Raw genomic sequence first — 22,663 nt, 5'->3', positions numbered from 1 at the left:
AATCCTACAGGTGTGGATTGTAAGTACCTGACCAACAAAGCTTCAGTGATTGCCACTATGTTCTCACTACATATATATGGAGCTATAGCCTCTGCTAGGACCCTTTTTTAACAGATCACTTTCCCCAGACACCTTTGTTTGAGAGCACTTCTGATGTTTAGCCAGTCAATGGAAATGCTTGACCTTGCATCACATCTGTCCAGCCAGACATCTCCTTCAGAGACAGTGAGCACTTGTCTACTCAAGCCTCCATCCAATATGGAATGCAATCCCATGTGCTATATAATGTACCTAGGGAAATACCAATGTTTGCATTTTCTGTTTTCTCTCTGGAAGTTCAGTGATTGTTTTTTCATAGGCTGTATGCAGCAAGGTAATAAATATTTTGCGGTGTTGATACCTGACTCAAATTCAGATTAGCACCTGAAGGTAGAAATGCATTCCTTTAAACCTAGCCCTAAAAAATGCCCCAGAGGCTCACAACATTGCTCTCTCCAAATGGGGCAGAGAACAGGCAGACTCCTCTATAACAACACTCAAGAAAACTTGCTATCTACTAATATTGCACCTCAGACTTCTTCATCTACTATTAGCACTTTTCTTTTTTTTTAATTAGCAGTGAAATATTTTGGTCTTTATTCTCTTGGAGACAGGTCTAATTTTCACCCTCTTTCTTGTTTATTTACTTGTTAAAAATTCTCTTGTAATGTTGAACAGTACCATAACCTCCTAAAGTGAAAAAGTTTGTAGCTCATAACCTGTAAGTAGACAAGCAGAGGATCTTAGGGAAATCTGCACCCATACAAAGTGCCTGTTTCTTTAGGCCATGCTAGATGAAATTTTCCACTCCTCTTGCCAAGTTATCCAAGTGTTATTGAGGAGAAATATAGATGGGAAGCACCAAGTGAAGCTCCAGAGCTGGGGACGAAGAAGTTGTTTTGTGAGGGTAATTTTTCAGAGGGAGTTGTTTGGGGAATTCTGGCAATGCGTTTTTACCTGAAAGACACTATTTCTTTTGCAGAGCCAACTTCTGAAAGCCCTAAAAGCAGTTCTGGAAACCAGACTCATACAGGGAGTAATATCAGCTATTCTAGTGAGTATTATTACTTAATTGTCTGGCTTTTGAGTTTTCAGTTGATCAGTTTTGCTTTTGATGAGTGATTGGAGTAGCAGACAAATGAAACTGGCAGTTTTATTTCCAGCCTTACCAGACTTAGGCCCTATTACAAGCCAAATATTAATGCTGGTTATAAAACTCCTCTCAAAGAGAAACATAGCTCAATAAGCTGACACTGCTGTCACTGTAGAGCAGCACAATTATTCCCAAGAACTGATTCAAAGTGGTGAAATTGAAAAAAAAAAACAAACCAAAAATAGTCATCCCCTGTGAGAGAAGACACAAGGAAACATAAGAAAAAGTTGCTCATGTACATGTTGTACATATTATATGAATGTATTGTTGTGAATGTATGATCTGAATATATTATTCATATTGTCATGGGAGAGAAGGCCTAGGAGGCAGTCTTCTGCAGACTCTTTAAGCACTTGATATTTGTGTGATGCATGCTGCTTAATCTTTCATTTTAATATTATGCCTCTCTGGGGCAAGAGTGGTGCTGCAGCTTTGCCATTTCCAAGCCGGAGTACTGACTAAGCAAAGTATGTTTGATGTTTTCCCACTGTAAACTGTCTCCCTCTAGTTCCATAGATGCAAGGATGCATCTATATTAACATTAAATATTAATTGCATCAAGAGCCATTGAATGCAGCCTCCCCCTGACACAGGGCTTAGGCCAGCAGGCAGGAGGGTGCCTGCTGAATTTGAATGTGGCCAGTTGCTGCCAGAGAAATGATAAAAAGGGAGAAGCTGGACTTATATATTTCCTAAGGAAAGCTTCTCTTCATTACATAATTCTTTCCTTTTTTTGCTTCTTGGCTGGGAAACACCTGTCAGGAAATGACAGATGGTGGGAAATAATAAAAGGAAAGAAATGTCCTCATTTTAAAACGAGATCTTGCATTTTCTATCCCTGGTTTAAGTGCTGTGGGGAATGTTACTGAATTATGTAATTCCTTGGTGTCTTTCTGGGTGCACAATGTTAAAAGCAAAATAATCACTTCAGTTGCTGAATTTCAGACTGCTCTTTTTTTTTTTTTTTCCTATTTTTTTTCAAAAAAGAGGAAAAATAAATTTCATGTTTAAAAAAACTATTTCTAGAACATGAGTTTCTCACAAAACCTTTGGAGGCCATCAGCACTGGGTTGAATGATGAGACTAATTTCAATTTTCATTGAAATTAAGGTGGGCCCAGGAGAGCAGGTGCTGAAACCTTGTTCTTTTACTGAAAAATGGGTGAAACCAGTTCCACAGGGCAGCATGAGTGTCAGGGAAGGAGTAAAGGTGGGAGAAGGAGCAAGCCTGTCTTCCCTCCACAAAGCACCCAAGCCTGAGGCTCAGTGGTTGCAGGAAGAATAGCAGGAGCAGTAGGTTATCCTCTCCAGAAAAATGGGTAATGTTTGGTGAAGTGGAGCTGGAGGTGCCTCTCACCTTAGTGTGTGCAAGCACCTGTACACAGAGGCAATTTAAGTCAGAGGCAGCAGCCAAAATGATGTTCTCCCTCTTTTGCAGATGTTATCTTGCCAATTGTCATCACCCTGATAGTCATTACCCTCTCTGTCTTCTCACTGGTGGCTTTGTACAAAATGTGCCAGAAGAAAACTCCAGGTATTTGGTTTTCTTTCTCTGCAGGGAGCAGGGGGAAATCAATGTGCTTTTTATTATTAAAAGATCTCTTTTGAATTACCTTAACCATCACTGTTGTGCTAGTCTGATGGGAAAGCTTTTTGTGTTTTGTGTTTTGCCTGAAGCAGAAAACTAACACTTCATTTTCAAAATCAGTAGGAAGACCAGAGTGAGCCAAAATGATTTTTGGAGAATAAATAATGCTGTAAAGCTTTTTGTTCATGCTTTTGCAGCTACAAAGAGCTAACAAGCACCTGTGCTAACACAATCAAACAGATAGAAATGGACAGTGAAAACTAAATTCTAAGATATTCAACAAAATTACTTTATTTATTTTATCTTTCTTCTAGATATAGGCAAAGAAATATCAGTGTGGTTTTTAGGGATATATCTGATACATACATACACACACACACACAGGCACATGATGCATGAGTAACATTTTCCAGTTACAGTAAAATGTGCATGGAGCAAAATCCCTGAGCAAACAGTATTTTCAGAAATAGTCATTTTGACAAAGCAGCTGAAGTCAGTATCTGTTTCTCTGCTGTCCATTAAATACTCAAGATAATGGGTTATAGTCCACTAAAGTCCATTTGCCAAATGTTTCAGGATCACCCAAGTAGGGCACAGGTAAGTGTAAATTTCCATTAAGTGAAAATGGAGATCTGATCCAGACTGTGGTTTTTCTTTCCCTGTGAGCTGGCATGAGTTAGGAGACCTGTGCAGAACTGTGAAATCACCAGGCCTTGGAAATACAAAATCACAACAGGATGTTGAAGCTGTAAACCAAGACAAACAGCATGTCACAACCAATTTAGCCAATGACATGGAAAAACAGACCCAGATAAACAGAGGAAGGTGTGATCCTTACTTAGGAAATTACGGAATATTCAGAATCAGGAGATAAAGACGTGAGATGAAGAACATTTCCTTACCAGCCTCCCCTGTGCACAAATGTCATCAGGCACTCTGTTTGCAAATTCATTTGGAAGATAGAAAAGATATCTGCAGTGCTTCCTGTAGGATTTGCCCAGGTCTATCCAGTGCACTTCCCCTGTGCTTGGTGCCATGGAGTTGGCTCCATATCTCTGATGTGACCCCCTGGCCCCTTCCATCTGCCCACACTTGCACATAAGCATAAAATACATTCAGCATATGATTCATTTTGGAGACAAACCTGTTCCTCATCGATGGGGATGACAAACTGTTCCCAGACATTGTGCCAGGCTGTACCCCCAGGGGGTACAGCCTCAGAAGCACCCTTGTTCCCTCAGTCCCCTTACCCTGCATCTTTTAGCTCAGTTATTGTGTACTTGAGAACCATGGCATGCTCACATCCTCTGTGCCAGCTACCCAGGGATTTGGGAGCTGCAGGGAAAAACATGCTTCTGTTGTGCTCTTGGACAAGTCAAATGTCATTCTCCCTGGTTTCCAGAAGCGTTGGTACAAGCAGCATCAGTTCACTTCCATAGATGACCAGAAAAATAACAATTACTATTCAAGCTGGTTGATTGTGTTTATGAACTTAATGCAATACTGCAAAATTACAACTGAACCTCCTGCCAGCAACTGCAATAGCCATATCTAAATATTTGGGGTTTGAGTTCCAGCAATCAAAATGATATTAACTTTTTTTCTTCTTACAGAGAGACAAGAGAATGGCTCTGAACAGTAGGTTGAATCCTTTTCTTTGCTTTGAGATCTATCAGGCGGCACTTGTAAATGTAACAGATTTTGCATAGGATTTTCTTTGATCTTCTTCTGTTTAAATATCTTAATCAGTTGCCACCCCAAAAAGAAATATCCTGTTGAAAGTGCTGCACTTGCAGTTATTGTAGACCTGTATGCATGATAAGCAGCTGTTTCAGCATGGATAGAGACCTGGTGACTCTCAACTGTTTTGCAACTGGTACTTTTGAAATGGATAGACAGCTTCTGCTGTGCCACAGAACTCACTGGTCCAGTCTTTTATCTTTCTTTTTTTCACTTTTTACTCCATTGATCCCTCTCCTTTACCCCCTCATCTTTTCCCACCCTGCTTCTTTTGTTCATGTTTTCTCTCTTTTTAACGTGTTTCCTTTTTATTCTGGATTATTTATATATATATATTTCACTTGTTCCCCATTATATCATGTTCCTCTGTCCCATCTTGTTTCCACTAGACCATTTGCGTAGTTGAAATAGTAGTGGCTTAAGGAGTGTGAGGAGAGGGAAGCTGATAAAGATCCATTAGAAGATAGAAACTAAAGGCCATTGAGCCTGGCAGTGGCTGCTTGCATGACCAAAAGCAACATTTAGGCTGCTGGTTTACTTGGTAGCCCTGACTCCCTGGACGTCTGAAGTGGTCCTTCTTTGCAATTCAACACAGCTAAAAGGTTTGCATTGACAGAAAAAAATATTCCTCCTTTTCCCTCCTCTTCTGTGAAGTCCTAGATTAAAACTGGAGTAATGAAACCTGATTTATTACATATTTTAAGAGAAAGATATTTCCAGAGATGTTGTCATATGGTATTTTCCACCACCTGACCCCATGCAAAGCCCATTTTAAGCCTGCCAGTTTAGACTGGAGTAGGTGCTGCCTCCTCAGGACCAAAATCCTAGAGTTTTGTTTGGACATGACCCACATGTGTGCTTAAATGTTTTCTGACTTCAACAGGGCCCAGTCAGATAAAGAAGGAGTCAAACTTCTTTCTGTGAAGACAGCTTCTTCTGAGACTGGTGAGTGTTTCATTTGTGTGTATATCTGTTTCCCTGTCTGAGCTCAGAGAAGAGCAGTTTTGGGCTGTGATTTCCAATAGCAAAACCATCTTCAGTTCCTGTCAGGTAAAAGTCACTGCAAAAAATTCTTCTACAGAGCAAATCCCCAGACTGTGATCCTGTAGAGCTGCTGTTCAGCTGTACTGTGTGTGCTGTCAGTATTTGGGAGTGAGAAGTATGGCTGGTTTAGGAAAATGTTTTATTTAAATCATTGATGGTAAGCGATCTAGCTAGGGATGTTCAGGAATAACAGTGACCATGATATTTATCAGCTAGATCTGGCTGTACAAGGAAGTTTGAAGACTGGTAATATCAGAATCACAGCATGTTCTGAGTTGGAAGGGACCCTCAGGTGAACTTAAGTGAATGGCCCATGTGAAGACCAAACCCACAACTTTGCTGTTATTATTACCATGCTCCAAGCAACTGAGCTAATATCCCAGGGATCAAAAGGTTTGGGAGACAGGGCTGTATGCAATCAGGATTCTGTTGGAGTTGGTGTCAGCAGTGTTCAGTCAGCCCCACACTCAGTCACCCTTTGCATTCAAAATCCTACTCTCATTGCAAATCCCTCTGTCCTGTGCTTCAGGTTCTTACAAAATCTGTGGTAATAAAGCCTAAAGGAACAAAGGTTACTGGTAACATACACAAAAGAAAGAAAAATCTCAAAGCAAAGAGATGGATGCAGTTATAGGTTCTGCAAAAAAATGGAGTGGCACAAAATAAGACTGAGGCAGAACAGAATTCTGGCTAAACAACCAAAACCCCTAAATCTCTCATGGTAGAGCTAGTTGTGGTGAAACTTCACACCTTCACCCAATGCTTTCTCAGTCATGTAGGTCCCACCTCACCTGCAAAAGTCCTTCCAGAAAAACAGTGTCTTACTTTCTACTTTTTAGGTATAATACTCTTATTTTGTTTTTAAGCTTTTTGGTCATCTGTTTCTCCTACTGACATTTCTTAGTCTGACCAATAGCTGCTCTCTCCTTTTGTCCAAATCCTTGGGAAGTCCTCTGAAATACAGCACTTCATCTGAACTATCCTCTGCTTGCTAGAGAGGCACAGTTTGGTCTCTCCAGCCTTCCCTGCAACTCCCAGGAGCTTTTGTGCAATCCAAAACACTCACAGGGCATCTCTGGCATCCCTTGCAGCAAACCAGAGTAGTGCAAGGTCCCCATCCTCTTGACACAGAGCTAGGGGATAGAGGGGGACAGGAAGGGCCTGCTCCATCACAGGACACATCAGTTCTGTCCCACTGCTGCTGGGTAAAGGCAAACTATGCTTTGGCACTTTGGAGGCTGCTCTTCAGAGCTTCATGATTTGGGATTTTTTTTTGGTTTTTTTAGAGAATGTCTTTGGGACTGGACTTTTAGCTTTATTTGGAGTATGGAGTTGTGTGTATGTTTTCTTAAAGTTGCACTTTTTTTGTTTGTTTGTTTGTTTTGAAAGCTGAATGAAGTTAGAAACTAATTAATGGACTTTTTTATTGATTCTGCCCTCATGCCATTTCAAAAACAAAGTGACTTCATTGACAGTAGCAGAATTGTTTGTGGTTTAAAGCAAGGTAAATGGGAAAAGACACAGGCTCAGGTTTTTTTTTCCTTTTTCCACAAGATAAGCTCTGTTGCCTGTTAATCAGCTGCTGGTTCACCAAATATCTGAGCATCTTCCATCCAGAGGATGCTTGATACTGTTTTTTACTGGACTATGATGTATGCATGCTATAATTAGAAGGTTTAAGTCATAACCACTTAAAAGGCAAGATTCTTGCCCTCCTCTCATTAATACAATTCATATTTAAACTAGCTGCCATTTTCTCTTGAATTCTTACATCATTAGTGTTTAAAATTAAACATGCTTTCACAGAAATTGAAGTCCTGCTTTTGCCTGGGTTTTTAGAGTCACTTTACTTCTTAAATTAAAAGCACTCTGCCAGAGAGGTCTGTTTCTTCCAGAAATATTTGTCACTCGTACAGGAATTTAAAATATGTGAGGATGCCTCTCCATTTGAATCAGATTTGCTTGCTTTATTAAAAGCTCAGGCATAAAGCAGATGCTTCTCATGGTATAGACACAAGAATGTCTGACTCTTGGGCCGTCTCACAACTACTGACAACAATTTCCCTGCATAAAACTTCTTTACAAGTGTTCTTCTTTTTCCTTGGTCCAGTTGTTTAGAAAGTGTATGTTGTGGCTGTCTCTGTACGTACCAACAAAACTACAAAAAGCAGTGAGTAGAAAGGCTGAAATTAGAAAGATCTAAAGAGCAGCCTTAACTTCACAGGCAGGGCTACATCATCCTCTCACTATCAATAGGCAGCTCCTCCCTAAGGTCAAACATATCTACAATGAAGTTCTGCTTTGATATGTATTTAAATTAAGCTTTATTAGAAGTATACATTCTATTTTTTTTCCCCTTCGTTTTTGCTTTTCATTCCAAACAGAAGATTTTGAGATTGTATAATTTTGCAAAATATATGCAGGACAACTAAGGACCTACAAACTGTTCAAGCAAGAAACGCTGATCCTGTGTCAGTGCTGTGCATAGATCTTGATCAAAAGTTATGGTGAGTTTAGTCTTGCCTTCTTTTATCTGTCTAAAAACATGCTAGCTGCACATAGTTGAAAGAGATGTATGTGTCCAGAGGGCTGTTTATCCCATCTGCCTTGGACATCTATCTGAGCTGGAATGGGCTGACCTGTGGCAGTCCATTGACTCCTGAAGGATCCTATTTTAGGACTTCTAAAATTAGGCTGTGAATTTGAAATGAAAGAAGAAGGAAAGACTCCTTTTTCAGAGGAACAGCTGAATTAAAGTTAATCAAGAATATTATTTCAAATACCTACAATTAATGTGAAAAAATGCAGGAAAAGAATAGTTTTCAATTAAACCTGGACTAAAGTAATGTTTTAATGGAGCAGTATCATCAGGAGAACTAGGTGAAATGGAGCTTTAATATTGTCATTTTTTATAACTCTTCTTAGAAAGATGGAATTGCTAATGGCCTTGAGCTCTAAGGCACAACTGGTGTAGAATGGATGTAAAGTATAATACTAGAGAAAACTAAACTAGACTCAGAACATTTTTCATGCATGTTTATCAGTGAGCTGCAACACCTGATGCAAGATAAGTGCCTGTTCTTGCATCTTACTTGAAAACTCAGCTAGGATAAAAATCATCTCAAAAGTTTCACACTAATGTACAAATGCAGGATTTTTGGCAGCCATTTCATGTTGATGGTACAGGCAAATTTAGGGTGGCTCCCCTTGGGGAGAATAAATGGTCTTTTACAATAGAGCATTCTAGAAAATCTACCTGCAAAAATATTTATTTGTGATTCAACACAGCCCACAGAACTGCACACTTAGCTTGTCAGTGATAGTTATATTTCCTGAGAATATAAGATGAAGGGTTTTAATTGATGACTAAGAGATCAATACCATCAGCCACGAGGTTAAAGTATTGCCTGTCTTGAAAAGAGACCTAACTTTTTCTGTAAGGGTTCTTGTGTATTACACTGAAAAACAGCAAATGTATTGATCACCTCTTTAGGACTCATGAAAAATGTTGAGGGATGAAAATTTCTCAGTTACAGAAAGGTTGGTGAATAGAAATTTGGGTAAGACTACTACATACAGGTGAATGATGTGTGATAGAAGCATTGATACCTGACTTCAGAATTTTCTTTCATGGCCCTAGCCTGCAATAACTATTTTAGAGCAGGCAAAATGTGTGAAAGGCCTTTTTAGTAGAAGCGCACCATTTCATTAGTCAATGTAAAGTCTCATAGGGATGTCCAGGTGACATAATATCTCAGACATGTTAGGTATAATCCTGGCACCTAAGCATAAGCTGATCCAATAAATCATGATTTATAACCAGACTGAGCTGTTTTGAGGTGAAAGGGTAGGATATGACTTACTTGGCTTGTAGAGATATTGCCTGCTCTGCGCTGAATTTGCTGAAAGGGTGTTAAATGTGTCAGAGCTGAGGTAGCTCAGATTTTGGTGAGGCACCTGAAATGGAAGGTGACTGGAGAAGGATTTGTAGCACGTGTCTGCATTAGGGCTTCCCAAGATGCCCATTGTGGACAAAAAAAAAAAAAAAAAAAAAAAAAAAAAAAAAAAAGAAAATTCAAGTGCTGTTACTAAACAGAAATGGGAAAATGTATCAGGCAAAGATGGGTATTTGGGAGACACCTAATCTTTCCCATTTGAAACCCCTTTAACTTACTGCAATCACACTGGAGAAAGAGATCAGTTAATACCTAGAGGTGCTCTCTGGTGGCAGTGCAGTGCAAAGATAGCATGAACCAAGGAGGCAGGAAAATTTGCATTCTCCATATGCTCCACATCTCTTCCAAAAGCTGCTGCTGTTCAACAGTAATGATGGCCTTAGAGCTGCTACCTGCTGCTTCAGCTGAATGTACCTTAAGACAACCCACTGCAGGGCTAGGGCTTGGACATGGAAAATCCTGTGGTGTTCTGAAACTGTCTGGTCAGATGACAATGTCTTCATCACTGCTTTCCATAACCCTCCAAGTGCTGAGACTAGTTGTTCTGTCTCACTCATCAAACCAGAGATGTGGTTTTGGTACAATGGGACAAATCAGGAGCTGGTGGAGACCTTGTTTGCTGTTATGCAGAGTACGTCTCAGCATGGGCCATGGCATATAAGAAGGTAAGAAATCTTTAGGGTTTACCTCATTAGGAATCCTAGCCCAGGGAAATTTACCTCTGTGAGGGAGCATGACTCCATAGTGGGCCATGAGGTTTCTTAACAGGCACTGGGACTTTGACCCCTTTCTCATTATGTCTAGGATCTGTATGGATGTTTCTAGGAGCAGGTGAAGAATCTGAGTCACTAGATGAGTCACTCTGTCAATGGAAATTCCCTTCCCTCTTCCACTTCCTTGCAGGATAAGCAGTGTAGGTCAGTGAAGAACAGTCTGCTGGCATGCTGCGTGCTTAGGAGTGGTAAGAGCAGGTGCTCCTGCTAATGTAGGGTATGATATTGATTATTTCTGTTTCCTGGTCTGAGATGTGGTTTCAGGGTCTTATGTTTTTTTTCCCTGCACATAGAACACCTAGAAGGTGCTTTATAAAAAAGGGTCCCCTTGCAACAGAGTAAGATACTGAGTACCTCCTTCCCTCTCCTTTTCTTTCTCATTTGCTGATACTCTATTTTTTTAGGCTTGTGATGTATAATAGCCTGAAGTTCTGTTTCTTCTTCACAGGAAGTGTAGAATAAACTTTATTAGCTTGTGGTTGGACTCTGTTTGTGTTTGCTCACACCACAAAGTTCTGACTGCACACACTTCCAGCTGAAACTTTTGGACAAAAATGTTGTCAAAAACATAGTCAAACTGTAGTCAAAATAGCATATGTTTCCTTCTGTGTTTCTAATTTGGTTTGTGAGCTGTGCATATTTTCAAGGGTTTTTTAATCAGTCTCTTACACTCAGCCTCCTGAGGGTCAGGTGATGTTTTCCCTGTGAAGCACTTCCTGATTTTCCAGCCTGCAGTTTTCTGAGATGCTCCTTGTGAGGGAGCCACCTCCTGCCTGTTGAGCAGGAATTGCCTTCCCATCCTTCACCTGAACGTTTCTACACACCCTCTCTCTGCCATTGTGAATTGTTCAGATCCTTCTAGCCTGCTGGCAGTGGCGAGGAGCAGTTTGCAGGGAAATGGTGAAGTGTGCGGCAGGGGAGCTGCAGCACGTTGCAGGTGCTGGACCCACTGGCCAATACCAAACCCAGCCACTGGTTCCCACTTAATGCTGCTCTCCAGCATCTTTCTTTTAGTTCAGTGTGGTAAAAATAGACATTTTGATTCCTGTGTCTGCAGAGGTAGTTTTATACTTTTATGAAAGATAGCCTTCTGCAATCAGATTTTATTAAAACCTTGCTTTAATTCTTTGCTCCAAATCTGATTGCCACTTACAAGCAATTTCTCAGATATTACAGTGAAATAACAGCACAACTAATTTCTTCTTACAGACAATGTAATCTGAGATGCAGTACAGCCTATTTTTATATGAAAGACTGTTTTTACATCCTTCTTCTTTCAGCTTTCCCAATAATGTCAGAGGTCTTTACCCAGGTCAAAGACTTTCTGTACTCATAGTACTCAGTCTGTACTCTCTTTTATGTCATGATGTTCTACAGTGTGTGTGTATTCTGAATAATATATTCAGATTCTGAATCAAATGTGGAGGGGCAGGAGGAGAGAGAAAAATGCAGTGAGATTAATACAATATCCTTCTACAACAGTGAGACAAAGTAATGTTTGTTTCAGAGCTTCAAAATTCATCTTATTGCAATCTGTAATTTCAGCTGATTGTACCCATTACTTATTCACATATGCTGGCATCAGAATGCAACATTAATGGTTGGAAATTAGTGTATTTGTGAGTGAAAAATCAAAACAAATACTGCACAAGTGAAATTTTAATTAGTAAGAAAATACTGCATTTTCACTGCAGCACTCTTTCTTTTCTGGTTATCTTTCAGCTTGGAAGAGCCCTCAGTAGCTGGGTACTAAATCTAGTTTCCATACACTTAAACAAATATGTTGAAGGATGAGGATTTATGAGTACAATTCTTTTTTCTTGTACATCTTCCTTGTCTTTATCCTTTTGAACATGACCATGTTTTAGAGGAGGAAGTGTGCAGGGCATACTGGATCAGACCCAGTGCCTACACTGCCAATTTCTTTGGGTGGATCAGTGACCAGGGCTCTGGCAGAAGTGTTCAAAGGGTGCCACATGGAGGCTGTGTGTATGAAAGACCAGTGCTGTATTGTGCAAGTTGTCTCCTTTAGTATTGAGGCTAAGGAACCATCAGCTGAGCCAGCTGTACCTGCTGGAACCCTGGATCTCTGTAGCCTCAAATCAAGTCAAAGAGGATTTGTCAGAGAGTGGATCACATGAGGTGAAATGAAGTGTGACAAACAGGAAAGGGGTCCAATAACATGTCCTACACCATAGTCTTCCAGCAGCATGTGGCTAGGAGACATCCTTAATCAGGCTAGTTATCCTTGGTGTTTCATACTTTTTCAGTAGCTTTTAATTCCACAAATTTGTCTTGTTTGCTGTGGTATCTGCAGCCTCCTGCAGCAATAAACCTGACAGTTTAACTACAGATCTGCCTGTTATATGACAGTAATAGAGACTTAATGGTGCTTATGTCTTGGTTTTTGCAATCCAATTTCAGACCAAAATCAACAAAGAGATGCAACGGTGGAAGAGTTTACACCCTATATTCTCTTGCAAAGAGAGTATAGGATGTAAAGTCAGGCTTGGCATGTCACCTAAAACTTCCATGTCAGTATCTGATTTTTTCTGGTTTTCCTTTTCACAAAAGGGAATGAAATCTTGCGATTTCAATGAGGATCAATTGGGCAAGCTTCAGGCCATATTCCTGCACTTCAGGTCATCCCATTGACTTTCCTTGTTTTCATGTCACATCAGTTTTTGGTTTTTTTCTTTTGAAATTTCAATTCTCTTTCTCTTCTGTCTCTTTGTTTCCCTTTCTTTCATGATTGTAGGGATTTCAAAGGGAATAATTCGGGCAAGTTTTGGTCCTTTTCCCTGCACCATATTTCATCTCAGTACAATTAGTTGTAGTCACTCCATTTCAAATTTTCTGGATTTTTCAATTCTTCCTTTCAGGAAAGGCAATGAAATCTTGCAATTTCAATGAGGATCAATTGAGCAAGCTTTGGGCCATATTCCTGCATTTCAGGTCATCCCATTGGCTTTCCTTGTTTTCACGTCATATCAGGGGATTTTGGTTTTTTCATTTGAAATTTCAATTCTTCTGTTTCTCTTCAATTTCATTTTTTGATTGACCACATCTCCTTTCTGGAGTGTTTGTTCAACTCTGTCCTCCGATTTCAAGATTTTATTCCCTTTTGGAAATGTATTGCCATAGCAGCCATCAGATTGGATCAACTAGTACCTTATGCAAGATACTGAATACCTATATCATGAGAAGCTGATGGTTCAAGTTTCTCCTGATATCTTCCATCTCTTGGTGCATAACAATAGAGTTTGTGTGTCAGCCTTCTCTAAGTGCATAATCCAGAATAAATAAAATCCCAGTTTTTTATTGATGATGTTGCTTTTGTTGGTATATTTTGCTCTTGTTGGTATATTTTGTAGAACTATAGCCTTTCTCTTTCAATGATAACCTCAGGTTGTGCCAAGGGAATTTAGACTGGATATTAGGGAATATTTCTTCACAAAAAGGGTTTTTAAGCATTGGAACAGCATGTCTAGGACAATGGTAAAGTCATCATTACTGGAAGTGGTCAAAAAATGTGTGGATGTGGCACTTGAGGGCATGGTTCAGTGGTGAACATGGAGATGTTGCTGGGTTGACAGGTGGACTTGATGATCTTAAAGGTCTTTTCCAAACCAAACAATTCTATGATCCTGTGACAGCATTCCAGGCCTTGCAATGTATCTGGACTGAGCACCTCCACTGCACACTGTATTTTCTCTATCAGAAAAAAATTCAGTGTGAAATGATTTCTTCAATCTATTAAAATGCCATCTGTTCTAACAAACTACTAAACACAAGTACTTGTTTTCCATTTCCCTTATGGGAGGCAAGGTTCAGTCCATTTGTTTTGGTGGGTGATGGTTTGGGGACAAGTTTGCCTCTTGGAATCCCAGTCTTGGAATCTATTTGTGTCAGTTAAGGCTGTTTTGAGATCAAATAAATGTCTTCTTACTTGCAGCTAACCTGAATGTTCTTCTTGGTTTGCCCTTTGAGCTGCAACTGGGTATTCAGCAGAATATCTAACTGCTGAACCATTGAACTCCAAAATGGATCTGGACACTTCTCTGTGCAGTCTCCAGGTGTACTGCAGCCCTGTATCTAAACCCACCCACTACTCTTTTATCTCATGAACAGAGAGCATCTGTGACCCCTCTTTCTCCAGTGCATCATCATTGTCTCTTCATCACTGAATTTTGGCTGGCACTAACCATTACAGACCTTACCATGCAATTATCTTCAGGCACTTTTGCAACTATGGGATAGCCATAACTTCCTTTTGTTTCCCAAGGCTTGCAGGCTCCTGCCCTCCTGGAAGTGCAGTGGCAAAGCAACTGCAGTGCTTGCATCCATCCCTCAGCAGACACTGCTGTTGTAGGGGTACATTGCCCCAGGCAATACCTGGGGGCAGTTCACTGTTCCAGGGATAAGGGGTTTAGCACCAGGACATCTGGATAGGGCGTGTGAGTGTGTGTGTGCTGCGGTCCCAGGGTCTGCAGAAGGGCAGAGTCACCCCTCTGGCCGGGCCACTGTTGGCAGGTGCCTCTCAAGCAGTCTGCTCACCCACTCCATACTCTGATCCACGGTCTATTGGCACAAATGGGATGTTATCCAGGGAGCTGAGTTACTCTGGAGCCTGCCCTTAGACATGTTATTTTCCTGGGGTGCTTCCATGTAAATCTGTCTGCAGAACAGCCAGCTGAGAGTGGAACTGATAACAATGTATGATATTTATTACTGCTATTGGATTTTATTTTCTGCATCATAATATATTTCACAATTCATTTCTCCAACACCTTCTTTTTTAAACAGTTTTGCCGATTTCTCTCTTCTGTCCCCTATTTAATCTTCTATTTTTGTATATTAAAGAAGGAAAGTAGAAACATGCACAAGGAAAAATAAAAATTTTTAAAAAACAGAGTTCTTGAAAATCTAATTCCTTTGCTGGTCTAAAACTGTGCAATATTTGAACTGGTTCAATTTATTTTAACTTTTCAGTACAAGATTTTTATCTAGCAAAAATGTTTCACCTACCAAAAATATGTCTTGTTAAGATGTTCCAGTTTTTTCCTAGCAGAAACTTGTGCTTTCCTTTGCCCTACCTGAAATTTGACATTATAAGAGCTCCTGAAACTCCATGTTAGCAACACTTCAAAATTATTTTAATTTTTTTTTTCCAAAATTGAACACTTGGGAAGTGAACACCATTCCAGGTCACTATTGTTGAACAATTTTTAGCAGATACCAAATCTTCTACTCATCTTCAAAAAGCTGCACTAAATTAAAGAGCCTTTTTTTGCTGTGAAGCAAAGCTGTCTGAAAACTATTGATAAGTCTTTTCCATTCGCTTCAGGAGTGCAACTGTTTAATTTGGCTGCTAATTATTTAAATGCCTAATCAGTGAATTTTTTTCATAATCCTAATTTGTATTACAATTTGAAACCCTAGGCCATTGATAATTTGTAAGTTTTGAGTACATATTCCCTTCTCCTGGAGTGTAATATATCACTTCCTTGCCTCTCATGTGGGCATGAGGAATTAAATTGTCTCCTGCAGGTGAGCAAGGAGGCAGAAGGAGATATTTGGGTTTTTCTGCCCTCCTGCCTGTTTCCATGTGGCTCTGGCTCCTCCAGGGAAGAAATATTGAGAACTGTGTCAAGTTCTTAAATGTTCATCCTTCTGCTTTGGAGGAATTGAGCTGATGTCAGTGTTACTGGCAAAAATTAATTTTATAGTTCTATCTTCTTGTTTTTATAATTCAGTGTTCTGATCATAGCTATAAATTAATTAAACTCTTATTCCTCTTCAACCCCCTTGAGAATTGTCTTGGAAAATACTTTGTGGTAGTCACCCAGCCTTAATGAGCAAATCACAGGGGAAATAATCTATAAAATAGGAAGAGTGGTAAAAATCTATTTTGTGGACAGTTTTTGCTGTGAAGTAAATCTGACAAGGAGTCTGGATGGTTTGTACACTGGTCAGTGATGTGTTCCTGCTAGACTCATTTCCATGTTTATCTGATGCAAATGTATTTTCTGTTTCTTAGGAGAGCACTCATCTCACGGGAAGAATAAAACTCGGCAACTCTTCACATCTCAGCAATAAATATGTAAGTTTATAGCCTTTGTTTTCCATCCTGTAACATTAGTGTTTGTTAATCCTTTTAATACTTTTTAGTCTCAGTATTGTGCCATGTAACTAAAAAAAAGGGTTAAAAATGCAAGCCAAAAAGAGAAATTACTTTAGTTGGCAGCAGCCTCAAGGAAAAATGGCTTAAACAAAGCTCAGCTGGAGCACCCCATTGTGACCAGATTCACAGGCAAACTGAGGGGCTGAAGAAGCTGCCAACTCACACAGCTTTATAGGGAAGAGCATGTGACTTTAACTGTTCAGCATTTCCTGGATGTAAACCCCTGGGTGATTTTTTTTTTTTTTTCTGTTTGTGTGAGAAATAATAGATTTTTAAGGGCAGATACCTATTTTAAAAAAGAAATTTGGTACCTAGAATTTTTTAATCATTTTTTTTTCATCAAAAATCTGAATCTTTTTCACTTCATGCAAAAGCCAGGAGTTTTATTGAGGTGGTTTATTATGGCTTGAAATCCTAGGTGGTTAAATTATAGCAAGTGCTATTTTTATGTATGAGAGGGCAGAGACCATCAGAGCACTCTGAAATACAGTTATTGATGTGGGTGTTGAATTTTCCTATGTATATGAAGCTTTCTCAGGCACCACAATATCCACTTCCCATGGAGCTGCTTTTCTCATTTGTGGAGAGCTGTGGAGAACTATGGTCCTTTGCTGAGGGTGGGAGAAGGAAGCAGCTGTGGAAGGGCCCTGTGTCACCAGGGTGGAGCAGGAGGCAGGGGACAAGGATGTCCTGAGGAGCTGGGTGTCACAGCACGCGTGGGATGGACCCGACAGAGGCTCTGGTGAAGCCCAGACTCCCACCAGTGCTGTAGAATAAAGCCCCTCTAGAATGGGTCTCACCAGATTCCACTGAGAATGCCTGGTTGACCAGAAATGTGAAGAACATCTTTGATAGTTTTGACCTATTCTCATTTCCCCTAGGTAGAGACCAAGCTTTCCAATGCCAATAGTAAGGACAAAATGACCTCCTTTGTTCCTTGAATTAGAGCAGCAGTTTTGCCTATACAATACAGTTTTGCCTACATTACTAAAACCCAGAAATGGTTCAATTTGTGTGGACCCAGGACAAGGGCCTGGACAATAAATTTAATCCATATTGTCTGTCCCATACTGGATTTATTCTGTCTTCCATTTTAGCTTACTCTTATGTTCCTGAACAACCTTACCTATAATAATCTTGAGATGCTCTTGTCATTTCAGATGTGAAGCAGCCTGTTTTATCACAATATGCAGGAGCATCTCACCAAAGTTGTGTTTCAATGGGAAATGTGGAGAAGCTGAAGCTTTTTACCATCAGAACACTTGTGTTAATGACCAGGTTTTGACTTCTAAATCTCAAGCATCTCCTTTCCCTTCTGGAATGACATGTAATTTTTGATGGCTTAATAACTGGTATACCACGTATATTTATTATTTTCACATATAGTAAAAGCAGGGAAACAAGGTTGAAGAGAATGTAAAAGCAAGATGAATGAAGATGATGTAAAAATTTGGTGATGTTTGCATAGTAGCTACTAAAAATGTTTTCTGCACACACAGGAAGGAATATGTCAGCATACTTTGTTGAACTTATGATACCTAGGGATATTTTAGTTGTATGTAGCAGAATACAAACAAGACCAGACCCTTGAAACAGGACTGGGCAAACAGCCACTATGAAAATTAATTCAGTGATTTACATGACTCCTCACTGTAGCACATGCTTTGCTTGTCATAAGTGTTTACAGGGTGGGATGCCTGGCTGAGACGCTGAAGTGTGTGCTTCTTTTCTGTGAAGGGAGGAATATACCTTGCACTGAGGCTCTGTGAAATTCTGTAAATTACTGAACATAATCCTTGCAATGCAGCAGGCAATAGCTGGTTTTCACTTGTTCCTTGGCTAATTGGATTATGTGTGCTGCAGATATGACTCCCATATAGCCTGGGGCACACAGTGGGAATCAGCAAGGTAAGCAATTTCACAGAGGAACCTTCTTCCCTGTGTTCTGAGTAATGCATGGGATTCCTACAGGTTATTGAATAATTCTGGAAGTTCAAAGAGTGTTTCAAGTGCTAATTACGGACACTCTTAATCTGGACAGAGCTGGCAGTTCCAAAATATCAAGTAGTGCTTCTGCCTGCACGTATCCGACCTTTCTAGAGCTATAAATGTTTGAAAGTTGTATTACTGTGAGCATCTCCTCAGTCTCAATCCACTGACTGTAGCATTCCAAGAATTACCTTTTCTAATTGGGAAATGGAAAGAAGACAACTGGTGGTCTAAGTGCAGGGCCAAGATCCGGGACAATCATCTAAGTTTTGATACCTATTCATACAATGCTTTTGAGGAACTTTTCTCTCCTATTTACTTCTCTGAAATATTAAAACTTGCCTAGCATGATAGTGAGAGATTGAGCAGATTTTTTACTTCATGTCTATAGACAAATCTGAAAAGTGTTTCTTTCCCTGTGCTTGGCTGTTGCTCTTGCTTCCGCTTTGGTGGGTCTGATAATCTTCTTTCTTAGTGGCACCATGAGAGACTTTTGGTGAAGCTCAATAAAAGATGGGAAACTAACAAGTGTCCATGCTGCAGCTGAACTTAGATGGTTCATTCAGGTATTCCTGGATCACTTGTGTTCCTCAGGAGCAGAGAAGTCTTGGATGCCTACTTTGGAAAGGTCAGGCCATCTAAAATATGCAGTTGGCATCTGCAACTATTCTGGTTCCTGACTGATGAGGTTTCCTTCAAAAAAAAGCAGTCATTGTGGATTTTCATGTTGTTTAAAAACCTAAGGTATTTTGTAGTGTATTGTATCATAGTGAAAGGACAGTAGAGAAAAGCAGAGAAATATTATGAAATATCTGTTTGTGGTTTTGTTCAAAATCTGTTCATAAACTACCATGTTGTGTCAAGAAAAAAAAAATTACTGCCTATTAAAATTTATTATCTTTATTAAGTAGCTATCCTTTTCTGTTTGCAGAAGTGCAATCCATTGCACATGTCTAGCACAGCTATTGTCCATTACTCTGCATTCCTGTTTCACAGAATGAGGTGAACCCTTTATGACCAGCCTGGAGAGCAGACATTAGATATTCTGGGCATGGTGGTGGCAGGGGCTCCGTGAAACCTTGCAGAAGGCATGCTGGAGGTGGCAAGTGGAAACTCCTCCTCATTATAATCAGTGATGGGGAGAGGACAGGCCTCTCTGCAAATCCTGATACTGGAAAAGTGAAAAACAAAAAAACAGGAAAGATGTTTGGGCTCTTCATGATAAGGGGCATGGCAGACAACTAAGCACTCATCGGAAGGCTGGGAAACATTTCTCAAAGAGACTGGCTGGTGCTGAGTGTGTTTGAAGTAAAAGAGGTGAGTTCACTGGACAGCAGAAATAAGAGCCTGAGATCCTCTTAACTCCTGAAATGACAAAACTTGTGGTAAAGGGAGACAATATGAACTTCCATTCTTGTTAAGAATCACAAGGAAATTGATGTTTGTATGAAGGAGAGAATACGGCTTTGCTTGAAGGATATCTGTAAAGCGCAGAAAGGATTTGGAAGAATATTTGGGGTGCTTTTCTTCTGCAGAGTTGGAGATGCTGGAATTGCCTTTAATGGGAGGTGATGAACAGTCTGCAGAGAGAACTCAGTATTAAAAGAAGTTACATGCAATGGCTTAGGTAGATGAAAAAGAAATTAAAAATCCTTTCAGGTTGTCTGGCTCAACAGCTCCAATATTAATACGTGTCTAAAAGTGCCACCAGAGTTTTTCTAGTCACTAGTATGTTAAAAAAAAAAAAATCCCAAAAGTTTAAGTTGATCCTCCATTGTGAGATTTGTCTATATGAGAATACTAGGAAAATGGATCTACATTTGTAAAAGTCTTCTTACCAAAGTTTGACTAAATCTTCTGTGGACAGTCCCATCTAAATTTAATGTTCTTCAAATTTTGTGTCCTAATTTGCTAAAGAAGTGAATGACATCCACTTCACTGTGGAATGAACATGCCCACAGAAATGTAATTAAACTGGATCTGCTTACAAATTAGTTCAGCTCATGAGTTACTTGTTAAACAAGTTTGTAGGTCGAGTATATGATTCTGATCTACGTGTTACAATCCAAGACTACAGAACATATTTGGCTGGCAAAGACTTTGGGGTATCATTAATCACTGCCAGCAAAGTGTGCAGGGCTCAAGTTTGCCAGGAGAAAGTGTTTTCAGCACTGCTTATCTCAGGCTTAACTTGAGAAGGCAAGTCACTGCCTTCAAGCACAGAAAATTTCCCTGAGCTCTTCCCAGAGTCTAACCCGGCTCAGTAAAAAGATTTGCAATATTTTGGGAGTGACCAATTGCAGCATGCAAGGGATTTTGGACGCAGTCCCAAACAAGACAAGTGGGCACCGAAGAAAAATAGTCAATGAAGGACAAAAAAAGGTGTGCCACAGTCTACTGACAATTGGCTTTCTACTCTAAGATGCTTTATCAAGTAAGTTATTTGACTCACAGAAAGAAAAATACTTTCATCACTGTTTACCGGGAAAAGGTCTATAAATGAGAAAAACAATGTAGAAAAGTTGAAAATAATGATTTTTAAAAGGTAAAGTTGAAAAGGTAGGCATTAAGGGCTTTTCAAGCACAAGCAGCTTATTAGCCTTCTCACACGTTTGGCTGAGGGCCTCATGGTGGCTGCTCATGAATGGGCCAGTCTTTTGGGGTTTATTTTGCTTATTGGATCACAGGAATCATTCTGGCCCTTGACACTCCATTGTCTGTGGACAGAATTATTTTACAGGCACTGCTTAGAAAGCTGTTTAAATGAAAAATATTCCTTGGTCTGTTTGTTGTGGGAAAGTTGTATGGCCTGCTGGCAAGGCTGTTGCAAGGGAGAGCGGTAGCACTGTCAGGATACTTCACCTTCCAAAACCCCCAGAGGCGTCTGTGGTTTTGGAATGACTCCATCCCTGCTGAAGAGGGGCAAATTATTTCACTGCATACCAGTGTACAGTAGACTTAGAGAAAGGCATAAAGCACATCAGTCTCTCTGGCTCGGGACAGGGAGGCCATCGGCAGCATCTGTGACACTCCTTGGTTGTCAGTAGCCCAGTATTTGGGTTTTCTGCTTTGCCTTGTGGTGGCAGCACTGCCATCACAGCCTTCCCTTCAATTTTTGGGCAGAGTGCTGGCTATTGATTTCTGCAGTGCTCCTGGGAGCTCACTCACCAGAGCGTTCCCCAGCCTCAGTGGTATGCTCCAGCACACTGCCTACAGCAAAGCACTCTCCTCAGGAAGCTTTAAACATATATCTCAGGACCTTTCTGGCACCATTAATTATGGCTTCTCAATTTCTTCAAATTAGAACCCTATATCTAATAAAATAAAAGAGCTTAAAGATTACTCTATTGATTTCCAATTGAGGCAGCTTTTCTGCTTATGGCCAAGGGCAATCTATAAAACACAGACTTTAATTAACCCTGGTGAATGCAGCTGACATGAAATGTCAATACCCTCAAAATTTTCAGCATAGACAGCTGGAGGATCTTCTCAGCTCCCTCGCATCCACTTTACACATTCCCTGGGTGGACAGCCACAGCAGAGACACTTCCCTGTCATGCTGCACTGGGACAGGGACAGACACCTCTCTGCTGCCACAACCACCTCTATTGCTGGCATCACTGGGTGTGCCTGTTGATGTGCCTCTCTCTTTGCCTTGATCTTGAGGGTTGGACTAGACCTTAGAGGTCACTTCCAACACAAATTATTCTGTGATCTTCTCCTCCCATGGCTTTGCAGGTAGGCAGGACAAAGACCCATGAGCAGCCTGCTGGTGGCCTACAAGGGACACCCAGCAGGTCCTGCTGTGTCCTGGGGACCCCGTGCCATGGTGGGCAGCTCTGATGCTGTTCTTCAGGCATCCACAGGTAACCGTTCATTCTGTGGCTGTATTGTGGTGGCCCCTGCGTTGTGCTGGGCCTGTTCCTTGGAACAGTGTCCTGTAGTTTCAGGGTGTTAAGCTGCACAGAGCTTAGTCAGTTACTTGAGGTCAAAGCTACTGAGGTGCCTTTGAGGTGCAGGGCAAACCCACCGAGAGCTCTATTACATTTCAGGACCCTCACAGGTGGCAAAATTCCAGAGAGGAGCAGCACTCAGGACCTCTGGCTGGCCAAGGGTGAAACATAAACCTCCTGTGGGAAAGTGCTTCACTGCCTCACATGGCAGGGCTTCTGTAGCAGCAATGCCAGCTTTTGGGGCC

General features: G+C 40.5%; 1 protein-coding gene across 1 annotated transcript in view; it reads left to right on the top strand.

Annotated features, from left to right (window-relative positions):
* EMCN (endomucin) overlaps nucleotides 1–19,359 on the top strand; it is a 53,634-nt gene extending 34,275 nt beyond the window's left edge. Inside the window, exons 7-12 of the mRNA XM_041484293.1 lie at nucleotides 1,022–1,093; nucleotides 2,630–2,725; nucleotides 4,393–4,417; nucleotides 5,403–5,464; nucleotides 16,333–16,395; nucleotides 17,637–19,359. Of these exons, the coding sequence (XP_041340227.1) occupies nucleotides 1,022–1,093; nucleotides 2,630–2,725; nucleotides 4,393–4,417; nucleotides 5,403–5,464; nucleotides 16,333–16,391 (314 nt within the window). The 3' untranslated portion in view covers nucleotides 16,392–16,395; nucleotides 17,637–19,359. The remainder of the gene's footprint in view (nucleotides 1–1,021; nucleotides 1,094–2,629; nucleotides 2,726–4,392; nucleotides 4,418–5,402; nucleotides 5,465–16,332; nucleotides 16,396–17,636) is intronic.
* The last annotated feature ends 3,304 nt before the right edge of the window (nucleotides 19,360–22,663 follow it).

Source organism: Pyrgilauda ruficollis, unplaced genomic scaffold (genome assembly GCF_017590135.1).
Source record: "Pyrgilauda ruficollis isolate IOZ18807 unplaced genomic scaffold, ASM1759013v1 scaffold65, whole genome shotgun sequence".
NCBI lineage: Eukaryota > Metazoa > Chordata > Aves > Passeriformes > Passeridae > Pyrgilauda > Pyrgilauda ruficollis.
Note: the sequence above shows the minus strand (reverse complement) of the source record. Positions and strands in the feature narration are given on the sequence as shown.